This window comes from Gadus macrocephalus, chromosome 3 (assembly GCF_031168955.1).
Source record: "Gadus macrocephalus chromosome 3, ASM3116895v1".
NCBI lineage: Eukaryota > Metazoa > Chordata > Actinopteri > Gadiformes > Gadidae > Gadus > Gadus macrocephalus.
The window spans coordinates 6,216,104-6,235,096 of record NC_082384.1 but is presented as its reverse complement, the minus strand read 5'-3'; the positions used below and the strand labels follow the sequence as shown (position 1 = coordinate 6,235,096).

Sequence of the window (18,993 nt, the reverse complement as noted above, 5' to 3'; positions counted from 1 at the left end):
ATCAGCATTCTACCTAAAATGTCATACGACATATCTATCAAATTAATAAAATACCTATCAAATAAAATACCCATCAAAGTTTAACCTCAGTTTCAGAAACAGCCACAGTTGGAGATAAAAGGTATTTTTAGCAATCATTTGTAGCACTTGCAAGGAGCAACTGAAAGGAGCATAAATAAGCACGACAATATTAATGTTCTCTTCAGCATGATACTCCAAGCAAACCTCATTGACCATCCTAAAGTAATTGTTGGCTACATGTATGTTGAGAAAGGAGATGAAGTATGATGATTACACACACACATCTCTCTATATTCAATGACCTCATTCTATTTCTCAATTCCGTTATATTTTAAGGTGAACTAAGAATTGTCACAATCAAAGTAAAACGTTAAACACTGTATTAATGCATTAATTAAATTGACCAAATGGAGAAAGGAGCCATTATCTGGCCCATATGAAGGAGAGGTCAACGAAGGCCAACATCCTGAGGGGCATTCATCTGTCACAACTACAGAAAGCATTTGTGTGATATTCTGGGAGTACGATACTGCAAACGATAGGACCAAGTCTGATTACCCCAACGTGGACCGACTGCTTCAGATGAGAACAATTCTGGCGACGACCCGTGGAAACTGGACAAATGGACTGATTGAGGCATGTGCTCTAACTGAGGTAGGTGATTTATTTAGGGGGTATTTACATCCAGAGGGGGGCTCTGGATGTAAATACCCCCTAAATAAATCACCATTGACTGTGAACTGCTCTTTTTGTTGTGTGATTGTCTAATCAACTTGGTAGTGTGGATAGAAAACCACACACAAGCCTGCTACAATATTTAAAAAATGCGTGAAATACATGGATCAAGAGAGGAAGGGGGCCCACATAAACTGCTTTGGTATAGGACCCAGAGTTTTACGAACAAAAACATTGAACAGACACAAAGTATTAAAATAACAATATATTTTTTATACATTTACTTGTTACAGGTTCATATCATACAGATGCTTCGTCATGTCGTGCTGAGGATACCTATCCGCTGGCACGGACACCAGGAGCCTGGACCCTGGTTTGTCACCGGCACTTTGACTGAAGCAGGATTTGTAGTACACTGTATAACCTGTAGTGTTGTTTGGAAGGTAGATCGGGCACGTAAAGATGGGGCTTTCCATGTATGGCTTCCCTCTGGCAAGGGTGCCTTACACATATCGAGGAATGGTGTTTGAATAGAGGATGACTTGAAGAGCACAGATGCAGTTATGGAGAATTTTTTTTAAATGCTGAACCTCATATGGTGTCTGCAGGGAGCAATGTCGATGTGAAAGTCAGAATTATAAAATTACACCATTCTGCACCTTGGACTCTGAAATACTTACCTTGCTATAAACAGTATCCCATTCACAGTAGGCCTATGTTACACCCTCCTCACATTCGATTCATGGTATTTTATTTTTGAGAATATAGAACCTCTACATGCTTGGTGTGGAACTGCATGATGATTCATAGTTTTCATATGCCTGTTTTTTTATTCCTCTTAGAACACTTGCTTACCTATAATTTCTCACCATAGGATTGTTAGCAAGTGTTTGATTTTGATTCGGTTTTGTTTGATCTTTTATTCCTTTTTATGCATTTTCCATTTGTCCTATTAGTGGCTACCTCCAGAACTGTGGGCGGCAGCATTGCGCCTGACGCCCTACTAGGATCCCGTTAACGTCTGAAAGAAGAAGAAGAAGAAGCTCATTGACTGACGGACGGGAGGAAGAATATGACAGGGCGCGCGAAAAGAAAACCAAAATCGGTTAAGGTAATGGACCACTACTTTAACGTTATCGTGGTGTTCAGACACGTGTTTCTGAATGTACCCAAATGTAGAAACAGAGGCGTGTTAAGTTATATGGGAGCAAAAGTCTAATCATTTGAATGGACCCCTAGCTGCTGTAGGGTAACCCAGCACTGGGGCTCTGCAACATGGCAGCTCTGTCCCTGGACCATGTATGAAGCCTTCCCCATCAGTGTCTCCGTCAAAGTGTGGACACTGCTCTTCAACAAATACAGATATTCAACAGATGCATATTACGTGTTTCTACCTGATTCCATTCGTTTCTAAGTTTTTCCAGTGTTAAAATCCAATACTAGAGCAAAAGGGCAGCTGCTTGTTAACTACTCGCCGAAGTCGCCACTCCTGTTTAATTGACTAATGGAGTGGTTTGTTTAAACGTTAAAACGGTCATAGTGCATCATTCATTCATTATGCGATTGATGCATTCATCATATGGTAACATACGTTGTCAGGAGCGTCGTGTTGCAGGATGTTCTCCATAGCCCCACTACTCCCTCTGCTGTGTGTTGCACGGACAGACCTAAAGAGGAGTTGTGCTGTTGTGCAGGAGTCGGCATCAGGTCCGCCGAAGAGAGCCTGCACTGACGGGTCCGAACCAGTACCGTCAGCTAAGGTGAGCTCCGAGCTCCGAGAGCAGATCGTTCAACTTTACAAGCTTCAGATGCCAGAAGATCTATACCATTTTTGGGACTTTTGTCAAGGCCTTTGTCCGGATGACCCCAGAGGTATGTTTTTATTTTATATATTTTTTCTTTCTACCTTCGATCTCTCACTATTTCTTACTAAGGAGTTGTATGTTTATGCATAATTTAACAATATTTCATCATTGTCTCATTTAGGTTCAATCAATTAATATATGTTTTGATGTTGTTTCCACTTTCATATTGGTTTAATAATCGGCCCCTGTTACTTGATACCTTTTTTAAATAAACTAAAATATAAAGGGAACATACTGTATCTTTAACACTATGACATTGTCAATATCTCTGTGCACGGTGGTACTTTACATTTCAAATGTGCTGTGTTAATCTCTTCAGATGCGTTGATGGACACACTGGGTTTGCGGTTGGTCGGTCCGTTTGACATTTTGGCTGGGGCGCATAAAAATACCCAGAATCCTCAGCAACACCTCCACCTGCACTGGAGGTACTTCTACGACCCCCCTGAGTTCCAAAGCATACTGCAGGGCTGTGCAGACACCCAGCATCACATGGGCTACTACAGGTATACACAGCCTTCTACTGTCTTCATCTCCGACATTGGTATATTTGGGATAATGTCATAGAGTATTTTGGTATTTTATTCTTGAAATATACTTTTTAAATATTATAAATTATTATAAATTCATTACCTGTCATTGAAAAAACTAAATACTTTGTTCAGTAAATATATTATTATTGCTTGTTAGTTGTTAAAAGATGGTGTCGCTTTGTTCATTCCATCACGTTTTCCAATGATGCTTTGTGTTGATTTGTGTCTGCTAGATGAACACACTGGGAGCATGGGCAGCATTTTCCCTCTGACCTTGCAGTAATAATTTTGACTTAAGGCGGCACTGGGCCTCTTTGCTCAACCACTGCTTGTGTAGTATAATTAATACCATTTCTATATGAGGTGATCTCTGATAGTTGTTGTTGATGAAAATTTAGTGGTTACACCTGAAGTCCAAGGTTGGGAACCACTGACTTAGAGCAGACTTCAGTACTTGCCTATCTAAAGCTCTGTGTAATATGCAAGGATTACTATATATTAATTATGTCTTTCTTTCTTTCTTTCTTATGAACCAATTAGAGACACTCCTGACTCTCTTCCTTCGTTCGTTGGGGAAAATGAAGCCAAGAAGGGCTGTGGCATATCACAGCTGGGAGACAACGTTTTCGCTGCTGTCCTGTAAGTTAACACTGTCTCTAGGGTTTGTGTTTTTCAACGCCCTATTAGATTTCACTTACAAGATCCTCTACAAAACATTGCTGTTATTCTTTCCTCTGCTAATTCTGCTGTTATGTTTTGTGTCTATCCCAGCCTGTTCCTGCTGCGGAAGAGAAAAGAGAGGGGTGTTCAGAAAGGAAAAGGGGAATCCTTGGAGAACCTGGAGAGCAAGTTGAGAGGCAAGGCGGAGACTCTTGGCCTCTCGTTGGAACAGAAAACCAAAGACATGAAGCTGAGGGACAAGAAGGTAGTGAGCACAGCAGGCTGGATGGATGATGAGTTATGTGAGATCAAACCACTTTATTTTAGGTCGGTTGTGATTCTCTTTTCACCAGTACATTTAAATGCATTTTCTACATATTTTAAGAGGGACTATGCCCGTCGGTTAATGTACATTTTGGTCGGAAATGCTTCATTGCTACCTTTTTGTATGCATGAACTTGACATAAAAAAATACTAATTTAGTCAGCTCTGAGAATAATCACGCTGTGTCTCTGGGTTGCGACTTTCGTGGATAGCCACGTGCTGTACCAATGGTCTATCTTGCACAACGTTTTCCTTAACTTCCACGAAGAGGACGGAGGAGTCGTGGGGGGATAGCGAGGGGGAGAGAGAGAGAGAGAGAGAGAGAGAGAGAGAGAGAGAGAGGGGGGGAGAGAGAGAGAGGGGGGGGAGAGAGAGAATTTATTCACCTATTCTATTTGTACTAAATATAATTTTTTATTTGGTATCTCAACACCAACTATCTCACACATATGTATCCCTGGAACTTGGATTTCCAAAAAGTTCGGGAGCGTTTCGCCATTAGGGGGCACTATAATTTCCGGACACATTCAAACACTCAACCTGTGCCACCCCAATTGCCAACATTTCTTAGACTTGGTATTTGCCATTTACTCATGAGCCGTGACTCGGATTCACTCCGAATCGTTTGGGGGCACTTATGGAATTGCCCTCTACTGAATTGTCACTACAAATTGTCAGAAAATGGTGGTCGCTGGGATAGGGGAATGCGTGTGGGTGTCAATACCTTTCGTGACTGCTGGACTAGTTTTCTTTAATTTAGTTATAAATATTTTACTGATATTCGCGCTCCGAATTAAAATGATCTGACGCAGGTAACTTAAGAGTCCTCTGCGTGTAGTCAAACTAAACGTGATTATACTAGATAAGTCAATGGATATAACATAAACATCACTGTTTAGCAGAATATCCGACTAGCTATTCAACAGTGAAAAGCAGGTAAAAAACTTGTTGTGTTTTGAACTGTGTATTCGATTAGAGATTTTTGAGATTTTTTGCATCCCTTCTTGCGCTACTGTTGTTGTTGATGTTTTTTCAACAGCAAGCTGCTGCAAATATGTAAATAACATGAACCCTGTGTACAAAGAGCTGTAGATCTAAACACAACCCGCACAATAATCTCTTTTTCATATTGTTAAGATCACTTATGAAGGAACTGAAAGCAATTGGGCATGCATACAATCACAAATACAGTACTCCTGTTATGGTCAATAATGGACGACGAAGGATTAACAATCAGATCTCAACCAAATCCCTCCTACATATATAATGCAGATTCTCACCTTTTAACCCTGTGTTTTGTTGCACCCTAGGTTGTGACCAAGACATTCCACGGGGCTGGTATTGTGGTTCCTGTAGACAAGAATGATGTTGGATATAGAGAACTGCCGGAGACAGACGGTGAGTCCCGGGCCACTGGCCTCATTCCCTCAAAGTAGGGTAGGTGTCATTATAAACTTTAGACCACCGATCTGCAACCCCAAAATGAATGCGAAGGGTGGGCAATGTTGGAGAAACCAGCTAGAGTAAACTGGATATTTTAAGTATCCAACCAAAATAATTCCACTCCTCCCTTTAAAGCCCCACTAAAAAGGCATTTTTCAAAGGGACAACCTTTTTTCAGGGAACTAATCATTTCATAATGCCACATTTATCTCCAAGCTATTTTAGATTCCTTATGTTATATCTTTTTTACTGTTGCGCAGGGTTATTTAAGACCAAAGCAACCGTACCAGAGCTGCTCCGACCACTTGCCTGCACTCAACATAGTATGTGGTGGTAATGCACCTGGCCCTACCAACTAGGCAACAAACCTGTCGATCATGAGTGTGTGGATCCCCGCATGCTCCCAGTCGCCTAGTATGGATGACCATCTGACGGCAAGGCAAGCGTGATGGCCAATACAAGTGGTGCAGTGTGTTCTGCCACAGTGCTAGTAGTACCCATAGATGTGATAGTACCCTGGATGTATTATGAGGTATACCCGTGAATAGTACAGTAGGGTCTATCCATGAGTAGCAAGCATCGTGTACTGTCCTTCCATCTGCTAGAAATGTTATGGTTCCTCGGAAAATTCAGCGCTTCTGTATTCATTAATTCGGTGTTGTTGCTTTGGTCTGCTTATTTGAATATAAAAAGGTACAAATGGTGGATACTCATTGCTTAAAGAGTATTGGGTCTGTCCAACCCATCATGTCCTATAGTCTGGTGCACCTCTTATCTGGGCAGATTAGATAGATCTTGGGCGATCCATTCAACCCCCTCTTCTCCTCTAGCCGGCATGAAGAAGATCTGCAAGGCCATCGCCGAGGCCCGCAGCGACGAGGAGAGGGTGAAGGCCTTCGGACCGCTGCAGGAGATGATCACCTTCGTCCAGTTTGCCAACGACGAGTGTGACTACGGCATGGGCTACGAGCTGGGGATGGACCTGTTCTGCTATGGCTCACATGTGAGATGATCCACAACCGCTGGGGTGGGGGGGGGGGGGGGGACAGTATCCTTATTAGGGGGCTCTCCTAATATAATAATAACCACATTTCCTATCTCCTTTCCTACCATAATTTCCACCTAGTCAGGAAGTTCTGAATGCGTCTCTAATGCTCACATTCTGTCCAACAGTATTTCTACAAGGTGATCAGACAGCTGCTCCCTTTGGCCTATAACCTGTTGAAGAGGAACCTGTTCGCTGAGATCCTGGAGGCCCACCTCAGCAGCCGTTCCCATGACAACCTCGATCAACTTTCTGCCCAGTAGCCGCTTAGTGTCCCACTCGTGTTCAGCTTTCTCTGTTTATTTGGTTTTTCCCAGTGTCAATGATGTTGGCATTGGTGGTGCTGCCTTTGTCCTGCCAACTGAATTGTCTTGTTTGTGAAAAGTAGATGTTAAATAAAGTATTCATTTTATATTTTTAAAATTCTCTGATTTTTAAGCTTTATGAAGTTCATGATTTAGCGGTCATATTCTATTCATGATCTGCAACAACTCCTAATATTTTTTTTTGGACATGAGGCATCATTTTAACCAAAGTCTTTTAATAACGTGAAATGGAGGGCAGTGTATGAATGGAAATGAAATAAGTAATTTCGGAACATGTATGCTTTACCAATGTAGAAATATATTGAAGAGGTTTGACACCTCTTCTTGACACCTCTTCTACTTAACACATACCCCCTGAGATCAACCTTTAAATAAGTGAAGTCTAAACCCGTCAAGTGATAAAATTGGAGAGGACTTCAAATTTAAAGCATATGCTAAGTTGCACCTATACACCACTTTTTAAATTGTTGTAATTTAGTATATGTTTGATGTGTAACATTGGGTAGGCTATCCCTGATGATGGCAGCAAAACTCTTAGCATTGGTTCGTCCTGTGTATACCACGTGGAATAGGTATGTACATTTCTTACACCCATTAGAACCAGAGGTTTATAGGGGGCAAATTATACCACCAGTTGTGAGTGTGATTAACCTTTTTTTTGAGAACCTGCCTCTTCTGACATCAAAAGTGGGCGTATCCTACCTACCGATGTGTGCTGGATAGATCAGTCTACCAGCCTACCCAGTGGACTTTAGCAAACTTTGCTCATCTATTCGTCATACATCTAGGTGGACACACCCACTTGTGATGTCAGATGAGGCAGATTTCCAAACGGCTTGTAATTGCTAATTCACACTTACACCTGGTGGTATAATATGTTACCTTTAACCCACTGGATTTTGGAAAAGGCCACCAAATCGGTGTTCATCTTCTGGGTAGTTTCTGTTATTTCGGCACAACTTCAGCTAATTTCAACCATTACTTAAATGTATATTAAATACTGGATTTAAAACAAAGTTGGTGTAAATTTCAGCCAATCTGAACAATCACCAGTCTACACATGTAACATATCCTGGTTCAATGCTTGTATCCCATACCCGATATAAACATATTTAAAGAATTATCTTCTAATTGAGGGACAAACAATCAATAGTCTCTAAATTTACAACGGAAGAACAATGATATTTGAACCGTGGATGTCAGTTATGAGGGTGCGGGAGCGCTTCAACAGGCGACCGCTCGGAATCACGACCTAGCTTTTGGGGATCTCCAAATAAGATGAAAAAGCGACAACCCTGCTAGCAACCGCTTTCACCCATTGTCTAAACATTGTCCAAACCATTATGGAGAGTCCATGGCGATGCACCCTTTTTTTTTTTTTGTAAAAGCACAATTTTAATACACGTAGGCCTATATATTTCTTTTTAGGATCAAAATCACTGCAACCTTACCCTGATGTCTTGTAGGATGACTAGACCATTTAAGCCGTAGATGGGGGTGTACATTTTCATTATTATTTGGGGGTCATGCCTACATGTCCAGGCTACGGTTAGTAATAAACATACAATGATGGCTGAGATCCCTTGTTATCGGTGAAGTCCAACTCATTTTCAGCAGCACTTCCCAGATCATGGTAAGAGGCGGGCACAGGGTGCACTGCACAGGGATGGGAGGAGGAGGGCGTTGCATTGCGTTGTCCATCTCCTGACAAGCCCATCCCAGAAAAGCGTGTGTGTGTGTTATGATATGGAAACAATGTTTTAGTTAGACCCTTGACTAAAGACGGGCCTACCTGTTCAAGCTAGAGCTCTCTACGGCAAAGCATGGGCTACAGGCTGTCAACTGATCTAACTAGCTTGTTACACAGCGGATCCCCTGCTATAAGACTGCTGCAGAGCCGCTAGGAGGGGAGGGGTGCGCTGGCTCCTGCGGAGGTTCTGATACGAACAGGTTAGAGAGCTGCTCGGCGAACAATCTCAGCTTCATATTTGGTTTCCGTTTGTCTCAACAAAATGAACGCTGCGGAATGATCCCGGGCCTTTCCAAACCTTGAGGATTGTGAGTGAAGCCCACTTCAACCCAGGAAAGAGGAAAATTCCGTCCCGCGTCTCGCCTGCACCTTTCCTCGGGACGGAATGTCGAGAAGCTCCGAGGAAAGTCACGGTCGGGGCGGTGGCTCCGATCGAGACTTGAAGATGGCCTCTTCTAACAACACGACCCCCGAGGGAGGACCACCGCCACTGCATCAGAACCGTATACGACAGGTTAGTGTGTTTTAGTACATTGCAGGTCTAGCTAGCCGTGCGTTGGCTGCAGGAGTCGGTGTCGATGGCATGCAGTAGAGCAGCTGAGGATGCTGCGCTGTGGATAGGCGTTGTCCTAGCTACCACATCAGTACCACTGCCCCCAAATTAGTACTGACATGCTCGAGATTTTTTTAAATCACAAAAATGAACAGCTCTTCAGCAGACAAAGAAATGACCCGTTTATTTATTTAGAGGGACGATGATGAGTGCGGTGTGACAGGGCGACTAAATCGATTCATGTTGTGTGCGTCAAAGCTTCCAGTCCTCAGAATAAACATCAGCGTGTGACCACCAGACTATACAGTGCCAAGCTTGGGTCCACAATGCCAGTTGGGCTGTATAGTTGAACAGGCTAACATCTTCAACCATGCTATCCTGCTTTCCCTTATCTCAAGTTAAGCCAGCTCGTCCAAATATCAACACATCTTTGGGGTATTTTATGGGTCGGGTTCTCCTCCACCTCCATAGATTAATTCAATGCATTCAATGTGTTGTGAGTGAGGGATAGAGTTGGTCATAAAGCCCCAGGCTGCACTAGGTTGTGTTGTGACCCCGGCTTGTGTCAGTTGGATACGGGTGCCAACCCAACCTATTTCCTTTGTGTAAGAACCCGCGCAGGTTAGCCCCTCGATAACTTTCTTTCAGCATGGATGACTTCACTCATCAAGGCCTGACATCTTGGTGATAAGGAATGTAAAGTTAGATTGTTATTTTTGGAATCCTTACTGGCTATCTGGAGCAGGGTTTTGCAATGTTTTGGGGCCAGGTCACACCAAACCACCCACCAATCCAAACCCAGGAAATCCAGAGCATGATAATGATAAATCTCAAACACAGTATTACCATGCTATATTATTTATTAGGTTATTGATAATTTTCCCTATATTTCAGACACAGGTGACCAAAAAGTATCCGTCGACACAGGTTCATTAAAGCTCTTCCGTTATTTGTCAAATATTACAAATATTATTATATACCTTATTTAACATTATTATTAAGGACTATAGTGACTGTTAAAAAGCAAACTGTAAAGTTTGCTCTTATAGTATATTTTCATACATGGTTACATGATATTATCATGCAAAACGAATAGGATATTTTGAACAGGAACCATAAGAATGTAATAATGTTTATCATGGTCTTGGCGTGTTGGTTACATTTGTGCTGGTTCACGTTTCTCACATATGTCCAGTGAAGGATAAAGAGAGGGTAGCTGTCTGCTTCCTGTCTGAATGCACTCTCATGCTTATTAGATTTCAGTAATGGACTATAGTGCTGCTTGCACCGGACTCACTAACTCTCTGGCACTTGCACACACATGCAGGCACATTCACATAAACACATGCACCATCACACACACACACACACACACACACACACACACACACACACACACACACACACACACACACACACACACACACACACACACACACACACCTGCTCCTATAAAATGACACTTTCTTCAAAAAGGAGAATGAGGAGAGCGAGAGAGAGAAAAAACCAGGAAGCATTGTGATGGCAGTGCTTGCATGTAGGTCTAAAAATACTGACTCATCCTAGGGCGATTGTCCTGAAGAATTATGGCTCCGTCCCAATAAGAGTGGCTGGGCCTTGCTTCTCCATATATTCCTTCAGCCTGTCCATGGGTGTGACAAGGTGCTCTAATCCATTCCCCTGCCTTCCTCTATTTAGGTGCTCTATATTGACTATATCAATCCATCTGTCCGGTACGTCTGTTTTTCTATCCTTCTATCTATCTATTTGCCTCTACTGTATCTATCTATCTATCTATCTATCTATCTATCTATCTATCTATCTATCTATCTATCTATCTATCTATCTATCTATCTATCTATCTATCTATCTATCTATCTATCTATCTATCCATCCATCCATCCATCCATCCATCCATCCATCCATCCATCCATCCATCCATCCATCCATCCATCCATCCATCCATCCATCCATCCATCCATCCATCCATCCATCCATCCATCCATCCATCCATCCATCCATCCAGCCATCCAGCCATCCATCCATCCATCCATCCAGCCATCCATGTATCTATCTCTTATCGATTTGTCTAAGCTGTCTAATGTCTATACTGTATGTCTGTCTGTCTGTCTTTCTCTGTGATTTATTAATAAAACCAAGAGGTCAGCTTTCCCTGTCACATTTGACATTCATTTTCTCTTTCCATTTGTCTCTCTCTCTCTCTCTCTCTCTCTCTCTCTCTCTCTCTCTCTCTCTCTCTCTCTCGTCTACTATCCTATGTTTCTCCGTCTCTCCCCTGAATATTTTGATGGAATATTTGAATGAAGCAGACGGACAGATTACACCGTCTCCCTTAGAAAACTCTAGTCATTGAGGTTAAATGCTTATCAACAAACAGTGGAGTGGTTTCAAGTCAACCACTCCAGTACTTACCTCTCATTATAACAAGTAGCTAAAGTGTTGTTGTCGGGCAATCATCAGAGGGTTGTTTTTGGTGGTTACATCCTTCTCTGTCCTCTGGATGAGGCCGGATGACATCACCTGCTACTGCACTGTACAGCCACAATGCATTATTTATTACATTATTTATTATTATAGTCCCCACAGTAGAACCTATCACACAATTACTAACAACATTTTATTTAATTATTGTTAAAACACCTATTGTTTAAACAATGTACTTTGTGGAAGTATTTACTACAGAGTACATACGATTATTGTTAGTGTCTATGTTTCATCCAAAGATGGATGCTCAGGTCTAATAACCATGGTCTGTTTGGAAGTTGTGAGTCCTCCAAAGTCCTCTACACTTTGCGATTAAAGACTAAAATAATGAATCATGTGTAACTATATGCCCATTACTGGCAAAAAAACTAAATAAACAATGCATAATTTACTAAATTATAGTGGTATTTTACAATGCAAAAATGGCATAGATTACTATGTTGAAGATCATAAAATACATATTACCACATTTAAAAAAACAACATTAATCTTACCTTAAAGGTGGTATGTAGCTAGCTAATAACGTACTGTGAATCATAGATTTACCATATGTCATAAGAGTGTGAAAAATTCAGTGTGGCCACTAGCCACGATGTTCCAGATTGCAGCCACCTGAATCCTCCCTTTCAGCCCTCAATTTCCCTGGACTACGGGGGGCTGTCATGGCCTGTATTGTATAATGGGCCAGTAGGTACCAACATCATGTTATCGTCTACTACAGCATGGAATAGCCAAGTGTCAAGTGAAGATTCTTTGACAGATTTTTGATTTGTATTTAGTTGTTTAGTCTGTAATTGTAAAAATATACCTTAAATTAAAGGTCCTTATGCATTGAACATGTTCGTTGCTTGGTTGCAGTGTGTCTGGATGTGTGAAGCATGGTTGCGGTGTGTCTGGATGTGTGGAGCTCCGTCTGGCCACCAGTTACTTTTGATGTTTGTGTCCGAGAAGGATAAGCTTCTTGGACACATTACACCACGGTGTGTGGAGGATTTCATCTACAACTTCGTTCCTTGTAACACTCCTACATACCAACGGTACAAAGAAGGAATCACAAATGAGTGGTAGCCATGGGGAACTTCCTAGAACTTCAAAACGCAATCTCTCTCAAGCCGTTTGTCCGTTCTGGGCTGCAGTGCAAGGTGCGGTACGGATTGCGTTTCCACCGCCAAAAGTGGGCGTGACCCGGACTGAGCCGTCCTCGATTTGCCCTCGTCTTCAGTACTCCTCTGTTGGGGTACTGAGACGCCTGAAAGGGTGCCGGAAAACTCGAGCTACACACCCCCTCCGTTGTTTGGTCGACGGAATCATCACTTCCGGGTGACGTGGGGATAAAAACAAACAAACAGTAGCTTCCAAACTTTCGTCAAACAAAGCTTGCATTCGGGAGTTGATCAACTGCCATATGAAAAGCATAAAGGCCAGGAACTGTTGCTGGAAGACTTCCATGGTAGCACTTGGTTTAATGTGTTGCGTTCAACTTTTCCATTGTTTTTATTGAGCAGGCTACACTGTGTCGCGTTGCTATGATGTCACGATTTTTACGTAGCTGCCGCGGCGATCGACATCCGGCCTACCATAAAGGTTACTGTCGGCGGTGGAAACGCAACCTCGGAACTGAGGTGGGCTATACCGCCCCCTCCCTACCGGACTGAGGCGAACCGAACCGTACCGCACCCTGCAGTGGAAACGCGGCAGAAGAGGACCCGCTCCCCGTTGAGATATAAAGGGCTCTAACTTAGGTAACGCGAACTAAACAATTCTTATTTTCATGTGATTAAACAGTAATGAAAATATACTTTGCAACAATGGAATCAGACCAACTGATGGAATCAACAGAGCTTTTACTAAATTCTACCCAACCTGAAAAGCCACCATATAATGTTCTGCTGGGCTTCTTTCGTGCTCTGGTTCATCCAGTCTCCTCAACCTGGCCACCGGCATGAGCTACGATAGGCTAAGGGACTTTCGCCAATATTGTGAATTTGGACCGCAGTACCCATTTTAGACGTTCGGTGTCTTCAATAATTGAGATAATTGAAGCTACTTCATCCACTAACTTTGATTCCATCTATAGGCGACAGTGAATTGAACACAGGTTACAACGTTTTCACCACACTGATCGATGCTTCCAGTATTTCTGCTGGAGTCCAGTAAGGATACGTCAACATGGCAATACATGGACATTTTCAGATGCTCATGACTTTTAATTTTGGGGGCACAGTTGCAGTGGAGCATCCCTGTGGATTTGACACTATCCTCTATGTTGTAACACGTTATGTTTAAATAGACATAGTATTAGACAGTACACATGTCAACTACCTACATGAGTCCTACCGGTGGCTTCCATCATAGCGATACATATAGTATTCTTATATATAGTACATAATGTTAGATGAATATATATTGCTGTTGTTGTTGTTCTGAATATGCAGCTTACTTAACTTCATGGGAAAATGCAGTTAGAAAAAAATGCCGAAGTATATTAATAATTAATCAGTAAAACCTAATGTAGTTCCAAGGATGAATCAGCAGTTACCCTTAAATCCTTTCAGAGTGTATGCACAGTTATATGAAACACAACATATGGATTTATATTGCACAAATCGAATACATTGTAGTTCATCTAGGATGTATTCTATTGTGTCCTTAATAACAATCTCTGCAGTTATGTTTGGTCAAAAAATAGGAAAAGGTTGGAACATCAAGTCAATATCCTGGAGCAGTCTCAAGCCGTAAGGACAGGGGATTTGGACTGTGGTGCATTTAGTTGTTAATTATTCATTATTGCTTCATAATCCTGTTTCCCGTTAGAGGAAAACAGGGAGGGCAGGAGATCAATGGACTTCTGAGAAACAACTTCAACATAAATACCCTCCGTCTCCCCAGCTCCTACAGCACTCCCGTCCCTACTCTCACCCTCCCATCCCCGCCCACATCTTCACTAGTTCCGTTGCATTTCTATCAAAGCTTGGTAATTCACTTACTATTGTGTGTGTGTTACTGCAAGGTGGTTAATAACACAAGGGTAGCCAATTGCCTTCTTCTCCTTTCACCTCTTCATTTCATTGCATATTCATGTAGGCCAAAACACACTACACTGAATCAAATCCAGTAGCTCTTGCGTTGACCTCTCCCTGTTTCCACCTCAATTAAGCGTACAACCGGCTTTATTTTACCTGTTCCTCTTGGAAATAAGTAATCTGTGTGTTCATCTAAATGTATTATGCTTGAATAATTTTTTTAAATTTGACACTTTTCTGGATTCTTCTTCAGTATTATATTGGCTCCATGCAAAGGGTAAGGAAGAACTCCCTTACAATAGTCGCTCTAGCCTGAAGTGTCTATACGCCACTTTTTGTGGCCTGAGTTTGCCTCTTCTCTGCTCTCTCCCAGTGTCACTCAGCGTTACTCATGTGGCTGACTGGGTTCGAGGTCACACGCTTCATTATTAAATATGTGTTCAACTGGGAGGTCATTTTATGGCTTGTTAGCCACGTCTCAACTTATAGAATCGTCTCTGTGTCTCTCAGCTGTAACGTGGTGTAAATGTAAATATATACTCAAGAAATGTGTCTTATTGTGAAGCTGTATGCAGAGAAGTAAGACTTTATGTGGAAGATGTTTCATTGGAGGCTTTTCTAGACATGGATCATTTAGGCTTTTTATTCCATCTAACTCTTTACGGCATTCATCTTTAGTTTTGCAACAGTTTAGACCACTGCATTATTTGTTCTCTGAAGAAATTAACCTGATGACTAAAGCATGGATCAATATTCTATGTATAGGCATACCCACAATGCACTGAATTGAATCCAGAAAACGATGGACCATAACAATTTGATGCAAATCCAATCCTCGAATGTTCCTGATTTTTAACCCTTGGATCAATACAGTAGAATGCATAAGTTCATGGCAGCTGCCAATAATGCTGTGTGACAAGGAATATTCCGACAGTGGGATGGCCCCAATTCGGGCCTCAATTTGTTGTTCATTCATCCAGCCTTCCCATCGCTCTCCATCTTAACCTATTACCGGGAATGCTGTGCTAGCGTCATGTCTTCCCCTGGGACCCCAGGCAGGAACGCTGTACATCATTGCTGACGCTCACATACAGTTTGGTGCAGCAGCAGTCGATTTTGGGATCAGGGAATATGGAAAATAAACATAAACAACACAGTTTAGATCACAATCTCTCATAAAATGGGTAATGTTAAAGAACCCTAAAGAGGATCAACGTGAAAATAAAATGTATTCAGAAGTAGGGCCCGACCGGCTGATTATAGCCTTTTTGAAAATAATCAACATCTGCCAAAAAGACGCCGATTACAACCGATTTATTATTATTATTTTTTTTTTTTGAAATGTTATTGCACTTAGTATCCTGCAGATTGTGCTCCTACTCGCCTTGCTAACTAACAACTTTAGCTGGAGTAAAAAAGAGGAGATTTTTACCGTACAACATGAAAGCACGCTCGCTCAGGCAGCTGCGCGCTCACCTCACCAATGTACACAAGACGCGTTGTTTGAGCATGTTGTGCCTGTTTTTCTTTAGGTCCCAGGCCATGTTAATCTATTATACTGTAGACTCTAAAGGTGAGACCATACTGCTCAGCACGCACGTGTTAGTCACTGCTCACGAGCGCAGCACATTGGGAGTTAGTTATTTATTTTACATTTTACATTACACTAATTTTTGACTAAATGTATTCTAAAACACTCAAAGGTTCTGCATTCAATTCACATATTCGTCAAAAGTGTTTAAAGTATATTTAAGGTATCAAAAACTACGTTTTATATGTTTTTTTTTGTTTTGTTTTTAATCGGCCGATTAAATCGTAATCGTAATTTTTCTCTGAAAATAATCTGCATCGGCACTCAAAAATCAATATCGGTCGGGCCCTATTCAGAAGTAAACGTGAGCGAGTTTGTGTGGCACAATAGTACATATGGCATTTGTATCAATTGTAAAAGCAGAACCAGCGTTTCACTAGACACAGCAATGGAACGCATTCCCTTTTTGTGTCATTTTAAGTTATATGGCAAAATTATTACGTAAATTAAGTGAATATAAGAAAGACTATAAAATCACAATAGAATACCAGGAAATACAGACAAACAATAATATGAAATGAGAACCTAGGTCGACATAGGTATTTGATATAATTGATTTATTGTATATAATATTTTATAACAATCATGAGTTGTTATCTCTCATCTGTTATTTAGGGGGGGAGGGGGGCAGTATTAGCCTACCTCTTAATGACAGGTCCGACTTGCAGCGCCTTGTAAATCTAATTTAGTACGGGCTTGTGGGAAGTGTCTTATGAATTTACTCATCACTGACTCTGCATTTCTTGACCTCTAAGTCCTTCACATTTCCTCTAGGAAAGGCTTGTGCAGGCTGGTACTTAGTGCACCACCCAAGAGGCCATAGAAGCCTTTCTATACGAGATGAGGCTCGCTGCTCTGCCTGTTTAGGGTTGAACCCTGCTGCATATCTGCTGCAATGTCTTCTATGCTGCATGGCGCAAGGCCAGAAGGTTAGGCTTTTACTGAGTCATCTTGCTGGCTCACACACGCCTTTCACAAATGACTGTTTCGGATGACATAGTGGATAGTGGTCTTGTGTGTGTGTCAGCTGGGTCTCTTAGCGGTTACGTGCTGAAAATGTAAACATAAACAAATAAAGAAATGTGTCTTATTGAGAAGCTGAGTGCAGTGAAGTACGACTTCAGGTGGAAGATGTTGTGTTTGAGGCTTTTCTAGACAGGGATTATCTAAGGCCTTTTATTCCGTCTAAGACTCTCACAGCATCCATCTTTAGTTTGGCAACACTGTTTATTTGTTCTCTAAATAGAGTAATTTACTTTATTCACTGAGTCATCTTGCTGGCACAAAGAGGCCTTTCTCAAATTAATGTTTCGGATTACATAGTGGATACTGGTGTGTGTGTGTGTGTGTTTGTGTTTGTGTGTGTGTGTGTGTGCTTGTGTGTGTGTTGGTAGGACAGGGATTACATTTTTTTAGGGATACAATTCTCTTGTGTTTTGTCTTTCTTGTTACGTGTGTGTGTCTCTCTCTCTCTCTCCCTCTCTCTCTCTCTCTCTCTCTCTCTCTCTCTCTCTCTCTCTCTCTCTCTCTTGCTCTCTCTCTCCCTTGAGACGTATCATCCTGCTATATCAAGGTTGTATGGGCAAACTTAATGGCTCTTTCTTGTTGGCCCCTTGCCCCCCTCCCCATTGAAGTTTAAGTATTTCATAAATAAACCTTGATGTTTGAGTCAAAATGAAAACATATAGTAGCCTGCACCCTTTTTTTCTTTCAAAAATAAATTGTGTGTGTGTGTGTGTGTGTGTGTGTGTGTGTGTGTGTGTGACTCTTCATTTGTGAGGCATTGCAGTGGTGAATGATGATAGCAATGATAAGAGACTTTAATCCAGTCGTCTCATTTTACATCTAACCATAAAGAAAACAAAATAAAATAGGGCTGTATTCAATATTCTAAGAGGGGAAAGCTTGCTCATCGGTGTGGTCCCTGTCCGGTGATTTATGTGTATGTTTACAGTGTGTTTGTTTGGGTCGTGGTGTGTTGGCTTGTAAGTTGTAGTATTATTATGACCCGTGCCTGAGGATGACCCTATGCCTGGTTTCTGTAGTGGTATGTGCTCGTGTGGAATTTTTTTTCATTATAATGAAATCCTCATGCTTGCTAAAGCGTCCTTGGACCTCAATGTCGTTCTCTGCCAACACAGTAGACCAATGACTTCATGCAATTGATTTCAATATTTTTTGTTTTATGGATGTTTTACAGTATTACGGCCTAACTGGTGGCAAACATTTAGTTTTTGTTGTTGGCCTTTGTTGTTTACCATTGTTCAAGTATTGAGACTTCATTTTGTGATTGTTAAGGCCCAGTTTGGAGATGGGGATAAGAAGTGGATTGTCAGGGAGTGAGTGGGTTTGTTCTTCATTTACCCGTCTTCCCGCTATTGGTCTAAGAATACTCAATGAATTCACATTTTCAGGGCCTTGACCGGAAAAACCCTGATTAAATCTACATACATCCATCCCGTTGTCCTGAACTGTAACAAATGTAAACAACACATTCAATCGCTTTGACCTCACATGTGTTTTGTCCTTTGAAAACAACAGTAAGAAGGTTGTTAGTGATCTTAAGCAGGCTGTTAATTGATCTGGTCACTTTCCAAGTACATGGGATCTTTGGTTTGAGTGCTACATACCCCCTCTTAGCCCTCTCCCCACACCCCTCCCATCTCCCACACTCTCTGC

The 18,993-nt window shown here is 41.7% G+C and overlaps 2 protein-coding genes across 3 annotated transcripts in view; both read left to right on the top strand.

Annotated features, from left to right (window-relative positions):
• Positions 1-1,657: 1,657 nt before the first annotated feature.
• Positions 1,658-6,989, top strand: LOC132453832 (histone PARylation factor 1). 2 transcript variants are annotated; one of them, XM_060046823.1, is made up of 8 exons: positions 1,658-1,807; positions 2,391-2,568; positions 2,881-3,067; positions 3,635-3,733; positions 3,866-4,019; positions 5,389-5,476; positions 6,352-6,524; positions 6,695-6,989. In XM_060046823.1, exons 1-8 carry the CDS (start codon positions 1,769-1,771, stop codon positions 6,827-6,829), a joined length of 1,053 nt encoding a protein of 350 aa, XP_059902806.1. In that variant the 5' UTR covers positions 1,658-1,768; the 3' UTR covers positions 6,830-6,989. The 2 variants fall into 2 exon arrangements, with proteins under 2 accessions (XP_059902806.1, XP_059902807.1); XM_060046824.1 differs by having other exon boundaries at positions 1,686-1,807; positions 2,362-2,568.
• A 1,473-nt stretch (positions 6,990-8,462) lies between these two features.
• Positions 8,463-18,993, top strand: part of LOC132453835 (ankyrin-2-like) — a 90,389-nt gene continuing 79,858 nt past the window's right edge. Inside the window, exon 1 of the mRNA XM_060046829.1 lies at positions 8,463-9,156. Coding sequence (XP_059902812.1) covers positions 9,028-9,156 — 129 coding nt within the window. The 5' untranslated portion in view covers positions 8,463-9,027. The remainder of the gene's footprint in view (positions 9,157-18,993) is intronic.